The sequence below is a fragment of the Mesoplodon bidens genome (genome assembly GCF_964165515.1).
Source record: "Mesoplodon bidens genome assembly, chromosome: 2".
NCBI classification, from domain to species: domain Eukaryota; kingdom Metazoa; phylum Chordata; class Mammalia; order Artiodactyla; family Ziphiidae; genus Mesoplodon; species Mesoplodon bidens.
In genome coordinates, this window is record NC_138177.1 from 178,591,129 (window position 1) to 178,601,054 (window position 9,926).

At 56.6% G+C, this 9,926-nt stretch overlaps 1 protein-coding gene across 2 annotated transcripts; it reads left to right on the forward strand.

Moving 5' to 3' along the window:
• The first annotated feature begins 397 nt into the window (after window positions 1-397).
• Window positions 398-4,406, forward strand: SRM (spermidine synthase). Of its 2 annotated transcripts, XM_081225646.1 has the most exons (8): window positions 399-671; window positions 1,250-1,370; window positions 1,840-1,932; window positions 2,703-2,856; window positions 3,483-3,566; window positions 3,675-3,820; window positions 3,903-4,025; window positions 4,127-4,406. In XM_081225646.1, the coding sequence occupies exons 1-8, from the start codon at window positions 505-507 to the stop codon at window positions 4,145-4,147; spliced, it is 909 nt and encodes a 302-aa protein (XP_081081772.1). In that variant the 5' UTR covers window positions 399-504; the 3' UTR covers window positions 4,148-4,406. The 2 variants fall into 2 exon arrangements, with proteins under 2 accessions (XP_081081773.1, XP_081081772.1); XM_081225647.1 differs by lacking the exon at window positions 1,840-1,932 and having other exon boundaries at window positions 398-671.
• Window positions 4,407-9,926: the final 5,520 nt, after the last annotated feature.

The window sequence follows — 9,926 nt, forward strand, 5'->3', positions numbered from 1 at the left end:
TAACTCTTCGCCGGACAATGTAGCCGCCCCCTCCGGAGTCTCCAGCCCGAGGGTTCAAGCCGGCGGTCCGCACGTCCCGGCGCTCGGACACTCCGCGCCGAGCCCGAGATGTCAGCTCAGGTTTCCCCTCCGGAGTCGGGTACCCCTCGCTCCCTCTCCGCGTCCGTCGGTGCCTCCCCAACCCCGGCCCCACGTGGCCCCGGGAAGCAGGTCGCACTACCCTGCTGTCGCCGACTGACAGCCGGCCGCAGCCACCGGGCGCCGCGCTCCAGCGAGACAGCCAATGAGCGCGCTCGGAGTGCCGGTGGGGCGGGACCGCCGGGCCGCCGAGCGCTCGCGCCGCCACTGGAGGGCTTGGGGCCCGCCCCTGGCAACAGGCCCCGCCCCGCCGGCAGGGTTAGGTTGCGGCGCGGGCGGCGGGGAGGAGTTGGTCCCGTTGTGCTGCGGCTCCGCGCGGCCTGCAGTCCCGGGCCCGCGCCCCGCGCCGCCCGCCCTCCCGCCGCCATGGAGCCCGGCCTTGACGGCCCCGCCGCCTCCGACCCCGCTGCCATCCGTGAGGGCTGGTTCCGCGAGACGTGCAGCCTGTGGCCCGGCCAGGCCCTGTCTCTGCAGGTGGAACAGCTGCTACACCATCGACGCTCGCGGTACCAGGATATCCTCGTCTTTCGCAGGTACCCCCGCCCGCCCGGCCCCGCGCCCCGGAGCCCCGGCGACGGCTCTCAGCCCAGATCGCCGGCTGCCAGCTGCCCAACCCCACGCAGCCCGCCGGGACTCCTGCCCCGGTCTCGGCCCAGCCCGCCCCTCTTCCTGCCGGACCCCTGTCTTGCGCCCTTTACCTCCGGACGCCCCCGGCCGTCTCTGCCCGCTCCTGTCCCTGCAGAACTGTCAGAAGTTCTCGTAACTAGGCCCGTCTCTTCCCTCCGTCCCCTCCCCACCCTGCATCCCGTCTCGCCGGGCTTGGGGGGCCGGCGTTGCGGGCGGTCCTCTTCGGCGGGGAGGGAGCCGGAGTCTGCGCCGACCCGACGCGCCGAGCTCCACGTGTCAGTCCCGGACACGTCAGAGCCGGGACCCCGAGTCCAGCCTCCACCTAGCGGGCCTGCCCGCCGATCCTCGCCACGTGTCACCCCTTAGGACTCACCCCTGGAGCCCCTCTGCAGGTTGGGGGAGATTCTTCTCACCCAGGGCGAGTCGGGGCACGTTGCCCCTTTCCCGGGGAACCCAGATTCCTGACTGTCACTCCCACCCGCAGTAAGAGCTACGGTAACGTGCTGGTGTTGGACGGTGTCATCCAGTGCACAGAGAGGGACGAGTTCTCCTACCAGGAGATGATCGCCAACCTGCCTCTCTACAGCCACCCCAACCCACGCAAGGTACTCCCATCCCACCCACATCCAGCCCTGAGGCCAGTGATAGGTCCCACAGAACAGTGCTGGGGGCCGCAGCTGCGCTCAGTGCTCAGCTCAGGTGTTTCCCAAACGGTTTTCAGAGAAAGTGCTAGCAAGGACGAGGGGGCTAGTGGGGAGAGAGCCACCCATTTTACAAGGATTGGGGGCTGACAGCCTGGCTGAGGCCTGGAGCTTGAGAAGGAGCAGTGCTGGAGGGAGTTTCCAGGAAAGGGGGACACATCGTGCCAGGTTCCTAGGGCCGGAGAGCTTTTCTAAGAGTCGAAAGTGAAGTAATGAGGCTTGTGGAACAGAGCAGCGGAGAAATTGTTCCAGGTGGTTCTGTCTGCTCAGCGCAGTTTGGGGGGCAGGGAGGCCAGCCACTGAGTCCTGCTGGAGCCTGTTTGGTGGGGCTGGTGCCCAGGGCCCCGCTCCTGGCTGACTCTTCCCCTGGCAGGTGCTGATCATCGGGGGCGGGGATGGGGGTGTCCTGCGGGAGGTGGTCAAGCATTCCTCCGTGGAGTCGGTGGTCCAGTGCGAGATTGACGAGGTGAGTACGCGGAGCTGGGCGGGGTTTGGATTCAAGTCCCAGTTCTCCCTGAATTGGCTGTTTACCCTTGGGCAAGTGGCTTAACCTTTCTCGGCCTTGTTTCTTGGTCTCAAGAACACCTTGGAGGATTCAGTAAGAACACCAGATAGTAAAGCACCTGGCACAGAGTAGGTGTGCCACTGATGCTAGTTCTTAGTAAGACTAAGAGCTGGTGCTTCAGAGAAGTCCCAGGGGACTCCAACCACTAGTGCACCTGCACTTTACAGCAGCCTGCTTCAGTGAGCATCTAGGTTCCGGGTTCAGTCCCTGCCTCCTTGGAGCTGATATTCTAGTTAGGAGGCGATATCAAAGGGTTATCTGATAAAGGAATGTGAGAGAAGGCATAGTGGTGAGGAAGGTCCCTAGGGTGTGGGTTGATGCTGAGGTCTGAATGAGAAGCAGCTGGCCACGTGGAGACAGGGAAAGGCTCTCCCGGTGGAGGCTGGAATCCTAACCCTCTGACATAGCAAGAAAGCCACTCAGCTGCGGTGGCTGGGTCTGGGGAGAGGTAGCAGGAGTGGCGGAGGTGTGGGCCGGGCTGCAGGCGGGAGCTAGCCCTCCGGGAGGTACCGGACTGCTCTCTGTTTTACAGATGTGGAAACTGGGGTTCCACAAAGGGAGTGGCTTGTCCAAGGTGACCGGGCTCTGAGAGGGGGTCCCACTCAACTCTGTCTGGCTCCAGGGCCCCCAACCCCCGTGGCCCAACCTGTTCCCTCCTGTCTCCTCCCCAGGATGTCATTCAAGTCTCTAAGAAGTTCCTGCCGGGCATGGCCATCGGCTACTGTAGCCCAAAGCTGACCCTACACGTGGGTGACGGTTTTGAGTTCATGAAGCAGAACCAGGACGCCTTTGACGTCATCATCACTGACTCCTCAGACCCCATGGGTAAGCAACGGATGGCCTGGGGCCTCTGGCAGCCACCAGAGGGAAAGCCAGCCTCCCCCTCTGTGTCCCAAGTCTGAGTTGCGGAATGGAGGACACAGGGGGCCCCAGAGTTAGTGCAGCTCTTTTCCCTTCTAAGTTGTCACCTCCCCACTCAAACATGGCTCAGCAGAATAGGGGGACTGGGTGACTGCACAAAGTTCACCGGTTGGTTGAGGACCTGGAAGAGAGTGGGGCTCTGGGCTTGGGCCACTGAGGCCCCAGTTTCCTCTTCAGCCTCCTCTCTGCTCTTGACAGGCCAGCATCAGGGTGTGCGGGGTATCTAGCCTTAAACCGAGGCTCAGGGTGGAGATTCCCCTGATGCAATGCCTATGAGCATCCCCCCAGGAATGGGGTTAAAATGTGGAGCCCCCTCGTACTGGGGTACTGGATCCCTGCCCCTCTCAAAAGCACCCTCTTCATAGTTGGTTTCTGAACTCTACAGACCTGGCTTCAGTTCTCAGCTCTGCCCCTGGGCAGCTGTGAGGCTCTGTGTGGTCAGGTGACAGCGGCCCTTGCCGCCTCCAGAGCCAGGCTCAGGCAGTCTCAGCCGGAACGTTCCTTGTCCCTTACCCCCTACTCCCCTGCAGGCCCCGCTGAGAGTCTGTTCAAGGAGTCCTACTACCAGCTCATGAAGACCGCCCTCAAAGAGGACGGCATCCTCTGCTGCCAGGGTGAGCGGGCCACCCCGCGGGAAGGGGCCGGCGGGGGTGGGAGCGCGGCGGGGTGGGGCGGGGGGGGCACCGCCTGCCCAGTGCTGATGCTGCCTGACCGGCCCCCAGGCGAGTGCCAGTGGCTGCACCTGGACCTCATCAAGGAGATGCGGCACTTCTGCAAGTCGCTCTTCCCCGTGGTGGACTACGCCTACTGCACCATCCCCACCTACCCCAGTGGCCAGATCGGCTTCATGCTGTGCAGCAAAAACCCAGTGAGCTGTGGGCTGTCCTGGGGGCGGGAGCGGGGCAGGTGGGCACGGAGAGCGCTCTCCTGAGACCCCCCCTTGTCCCCAGAGCACCAACTTCCGGGAGCCCGTGCAACAGCTGACGCAGAAGCAGGTGGAAGAGATGCAGCTGAAATACTACAACTCCGACGTGCACCAGGCAGCCTTCGTCCTGCCCGAGTTTGCCCGGAAGGTGAGCTACCTGCGGGGCAGGGAGACCCAGGGCTCCCTGAAGGGCCCCTTTAGCCCCCTCACAACCCAGCACCCTCCTGACTAGGCCTCGTGTCCCACCAGGCTCTGAATGATGTGCACTGAGCCCACGTGCCGCTGCCCAGGACCTCGGCCAGGGAGCCTCCGGGGCGCCTGGGCCCCACCAGCCCTGGACAGGACCCCCGCTGGCTCACCCACCAACCGAGTGTTACAGGCCCCAGAACGCTGCCCGGCCGGCCCTGCTGGGCGGACTGTCTGTCTTCCTGTGTGTGGAGTTCAGCCTCCAAGCCTATACCAGCTGTGTACAGCATCCACCCACCTTCTGTCGCCCCTCACTCACCAAACACGTGTATTTATAACAAAATGCTGAATCGTGTGTCCCTGGACTTCAAACGGGCCCAGGCAGGGGCTGCACCAGCCATTAATGGGTTCCCCTGTGTGCCAGACCCTGAGCCGGCCCCGCTGTCTGGCCTTCAATTGTCTGCCACAGGAGTAGGCAGGCCTGCCTCCTTGTGTAACCGTGGACCGGCCCCTTGAGCCCCATGGTGCCCAGGGATGCAGCGGTCATCAAACTGGACCCAAGTCTGTCCTGAGAAGCTTTAGCCTTCCTTCACCAAGCCCCGCACAAGGCTGGTGGTGATAGGCCCATGGGGCCCGGGCTGGGGGTTGTCAAAATCAAGGGCTTTGCTTTCTCTTGGGGCTGCCCGGCAGGGTCCTCAGAAGACTCTGGGCCAGGTCCCATCCTGGGGTGGGTGCGGACGTGACCCCAGAGGCAGCTTTGAGGAGCATGATTGAGGTCTGGTTCCCTGGGCCTGCAAGTCAGGTGCCTTGACTCGGCTCAGATTACAGACCTGGGCTCAGATCCTGCCTGCCCGCGTCGTGAGCCTGCCCTCTGGTAAGTTCCTAGAAGCTTCCCCCAAGTGTTGAGAGGTTGAGAAAGCAGGTGTGGGCGGCTACACAAGGACTCTGGGGGCACGTGACTGTCCCCTCTCCAAGGTGCTGAACCGGCAGGCACCTCGGTCCTGCTGACTGAGGGGACTGAGGGTCTGGTGTTGGGACAGGAGCCACCACAACAGGATGCAGGCTGGGGGAGGGGGCCTCCAGCCCCCTCCTAACTCGGGAGATTGGCCCCTGCTCCTTGCAAAAGCCGGCATCACCTCCCCCACCCCACACCTGCCCTCGGCAGGGACGTGGTCAGGGAATGTGTTAACCTGGGAGACTGGGGCTGGCGGGTTGGGGGCCAGCGTGGGTGTGGGAACCCTGGTGGTGGTTCAAGGATACTCCCAACCCCACTCCTACCCTGGACACCCACCTTGGAGGCCCCACTCGGCAAGGGCTAAGACTGCAGTCATCATAGGGGTGGGAACGGGTCCAGCTGTGCCACCAACTCCTCGAGTGGCCTCAGGCCAGTCACTCGCCCCCTCTGGGCTTCCCATGCTCCACCCTCACGAAGCCCCTGGACTGTGAGCATGTTTTGGGGTTCACCCCTGGTCAGCAAGTCTGATCCCAAGCTAACCTCCCCATTCCAACCCCCCGGTCTTCCCCCTCCCGCGGAGGCCCGGTGGAGTCAGGACTTGGCTGGCAAGAAAGTACCAGGCAAAGGAGCACTGGCGACGGCCAGTTCTGGAGCCCTGTCCTGTCACCTGCTTGAATTCCTTTAACCTGGACAAGGAAGGCAGGAAGGAAGAGACTGTTAACGCCACACAAGATGAGGTGACATGCCTGAGGCCTTACCAGGCAGCGGGCCTCCCAGGAGCCACTCCGCTCCGTGGGCCTCTGCAGCTCAGCCGGGGAACCCTGGGGCTCCCAGCAGGGGCAGCTGCCTGGACTTCCACTCTCAGTGGCCCTCCTCCCCATGGCTCATCTTACTGACCAGGCTCCAGGAAGGTCCATCATGAGGATGACCCAGGGAGTGAAGGTAGGCAGGGAAGAGGGGTGGTCCCAGCGCTGGGGGTACTGGACCTGGGTCACACTAACTCTGTGACTTGAGCTACTCACAACTCCTGACTCGGTCACCCTGTCTGTAAAATGAGAGCAGTGGTCCTCACCTGTTGCAAGGCTTCATTAAGGAGCACATGTCACGTCGTTCTCACTGAGCTGGTGGAAATCAGGATTTCTTCTCAGGGCAGAGGAAGAAGAGAGGGCCCAGGTTGCAGAAGTTGCTGCAGGAATGCCTGACCTGGACTAGAAGGTGTCTGCAGTGTCAGTCCCTCCATTTCCCCAACTTTTAGTGGAGTCTGCGTGCATGTACCCACCTGGCAAGGGTGGGCGTTGAGGACAAGCACTGAACCCCACAGCTGGGTGGATGTGATTTGGACACAGACTGATCCACAGAAGCAGAAGCAAAAGCAGGCGTTCTGTGGGGATGCGACCTGAGTCCTCCAAAGTTCCAGAAATCTGGAAGAGGGCCGTGAACAGGCCCAGTCTGTGGCACGGAGAATAAAATCAATCCTATCTAGAGTTCTGAAATTCAGGTATTAAAATCAGCCCTGCCCACAGATGTAGAGAACAAACGTATGTACACCAAGGGGGGAAAGTGGCTGGGGGGGATGAGTTGGGAGATTGGGATTGGCATATATACACTAATATGTATGAAATGGATAACTAATAAGAACCTGCTGTATAAAAAAATAAATAAAATTAAAGTTTAAAAAAAAATTAGCCCTGCTTCCCCGCCCCCGACCCTGGTTTAAGGATACAAGTAGTTCCCATGCGGATTGTTAGGAGAGAAATAGCAGCCCTGCTGTGCCTGCTTTTCTCCCCGGAGGCAGCCACGTTTACCTCTTTCAGCTGATCATTTTGGTCACGCCTCTAAACAATATGCTTGTATTACTACTTCTCGATTTGTCAGTTTCAGTCATAATTGTTGATTTTCCACTGGGGAACCTGAGGATTTAGCTCTTTGCTTCCCTGCCCCACCACACTCTCAAGCATTAAACGATAATCTTGGTTGGCTCCGCAATCAGTGTTTGCACCGTTACAACTTATGCAAATGCCGTTTTCAGCTGAGACTCAGAGAAAATGATAACTTTTTATCTCTGGCACAGCTTCTTGTTTTTCCTGGAGGGTTTTTGCATTCGCTTAATTTTCAATAAATTTATCACTAATTTAGCCCCAAACTTTTACCAAATCGCTAAAGCTCTTAAGATGTTTGGATTCAAAGCACTTCCTGAGGTTCTGGTCAATACGCTAATCAGTTTTGTTTTGTTTTTTATTGTGAGATTCTAAGTATTTTACCTAGCCTCATTATAATTCATGATTATATTTAATGGAATGTTCAGTAATAAGAAACTAATATATATACCATGCATTTCTTTATTATGAGTTGTACCATAATGTATATAACACTTTCATTTAGGAAAAGTAATTACTGGAAAAAAAATTGTTTGGAGGATCTTTGGACTCTACTGGTGTCCTATCATTTTCATCTTCCTGAAGAATCTGTTCCAAGCCTCCTGACTACCCCAAGAGGGATTCCCTGTCGGGACTCTTGTCTCTTGGACCCCATATCTTCCTGTTTCTTGGTTTACTCCCTCGTTTTGGTGAAGCATATCCTAGAGGAGCCTTCTGAGAGAGGGGACAAGGGATGAAAGTTTTAAATAACCTGATATGCATGAAACTCTTGATTCCATCTTCATGCTTGATGGATACAGAATTTGGTTTAGTATAGAAATATGTTGGAAATTATCTTCAACATTTTGAGATTTGCTGTTTTCCATTGTTATCATCTATTCCTGTGTTTAAAATTAGCCCAAAATGTAGCAGATTGAAACAATAACAATAAACATGTCTTTTCTGTGGGTCAGGAATTTGGGAGTGACTCAGCTGGTTGGTTCGGTTTAGAGTCATTCATGAAGTTGCAGTAAAGCTGTCGCTAGGGCTGGAGGGTCAGCTTCCAAGAGGACTCAGTCACATGACTATCAGATTACGCTGACAGATGTTAGGAGGTCTCAGTTCCTCCCCATGTGGACCTTTCCACAGGGACACTGAGTGTCCTCACACATGGCGGCTGGCTTCCCCCAGATCGAGTGATCAGAGACAGAGCCAGGTGGACGCTGCGATGTCTTGTATGCCTAGCCACACATGACACACCATCATTCCAGTCATGCCCTATCCATAAGCCCTACTCAGTGTGGGAGAGGACCACACATGAGGGCGTGAATACCCCAATACGGGATTCACTGGTCGCTGGCTTCTAGTTTCCACTGTTATTTCGATAGCTCCAAAATCATTCTTTTCATGATCCTTTGTATGTGACCTGCTCTGTTTTCACTCTCCTCCCCTCTCTCTCTGTCTCTCAGAGTTTGTAGAACATAATTTTTCTCTCTGGTGTTTTGCAAATATCAGGTGTAAAGTTCTATTTTCATCTGTTGTTCTGGGCACTTGGAGGACATTTTCAATTAGTAAACTCGCGTTCTTTTCAGTTCTGGGAAATTTCCTTGCATTATTTTGTTTATAATTTCCTTTCCTCTGTTTTCTTTGTTGTCTTTTTCTGGAATTCGTTTGTGTGTGTGTGTGTGGTACGCGGGCCTCTCACTGTTGTGACCTCTCCCGTCGCGGAGCACAGGCTCCGGACGCGCAGGCTCAGCGGCCATGGCTCACGGGCCTAGCCGCTCAGCGGCATGTGGCATCTTCCCGGACCGGGGCACGAACCCGCGTCCCCTGCATCGGCAGGCGGACTCTCAACCACTGCACCACCAGGGAAGCCCGAATTCCTGTTATTTAGTCTTTGACATACTGTATAGGGCTTTACTGCTTTTTTCATTTCTTTTTGACTCTATTTTTCTGGAAGATTTCTTCAATCTTATCTTCCAAACATCTTACTGAGTTTTTTGTTTCTGTCATATTTTTATTTCCCCAAACTGTTTTTTGTTCTCTGAGTGCTCTTGTTATATAGCATACTGTTCTTGCTTCTTGTTCTGGCCTCTCTTTTTGCTTTGAAGATATTAATTATTGCTTCATTTTAGTTTTGGACATTTTCTTCTCACTGCTTCTTACTGTTTTGTTCTTGTTGTTGGTTGGTTGATTTTTTTGGTCTTTCTCCCTCACATGTGACGTTTTCCTCAGTAACCCTTGAATGTTCTGCTCCTGTGTAAGACTGGGGACTAAAAAGCTAATTGGAAGCTCTGAGCGCATGATGGGGGCTTGTCAGCTGACTTTCACTGTGGGTGAGGCGGCTGAGCCATTTGCTTGTAGAACCTTAAGTCAGTGTCTTTAGGTCTTTCCTCCTGAACTCGTCACACTTCCCAGGAAAAAGAGAGAAGCCTGGTGGCGGCCAGGTTCTAGGAGTTGAGTCAAAGGGAGGCTGGTCTGTCCGCTTAGTGCCCCTGTTTTCTGTCTGCCCCTCCCAGGCTCAGCTGGGCCTGGGACTCTCCATATACTCCCTCCAAGAATAAGTCTCCACGTTTCTGCTGAGGTCGGGGGATGGGAAATAGGGATTGGCCAGATTCTTACATGCGTCCAGAAGGACCTGGTGCCACCAATTCCTGGTTCCTGCCAACTTAGAGTTGCTTCCCAGAGAGCTGTTTCCACCTGTCCATCTGTTTCCCCGGCTTCCCAAATGTTGATGCTCCCTCCTCTCCCACATTCCCCATCGTCTGGGCTCCTGTTTTTAAGACTTTTCTCTCTTATCGTAGCGTTTCAGGAGGCAAAGGTAGGTGTGTGTGTGTGCCTCCCCCATCTCCACCTAGAAGCCATCACTGCCGAGGTCATTGTCACAGAGACCCTGGGCGACCTCGGAAGTCACACACGGCGGGGGAACCACAGAGGTTCAGGGTTTGTTCCCGGAGCTGGCTGTCAGCCAGGTTCAGCCCCCTGGCTCCTGGAGCATCCTGTCCTCCCCGCCCGGAAGTCTGGGCAGGCAGGAGTCATGGGGTCTGTTCCC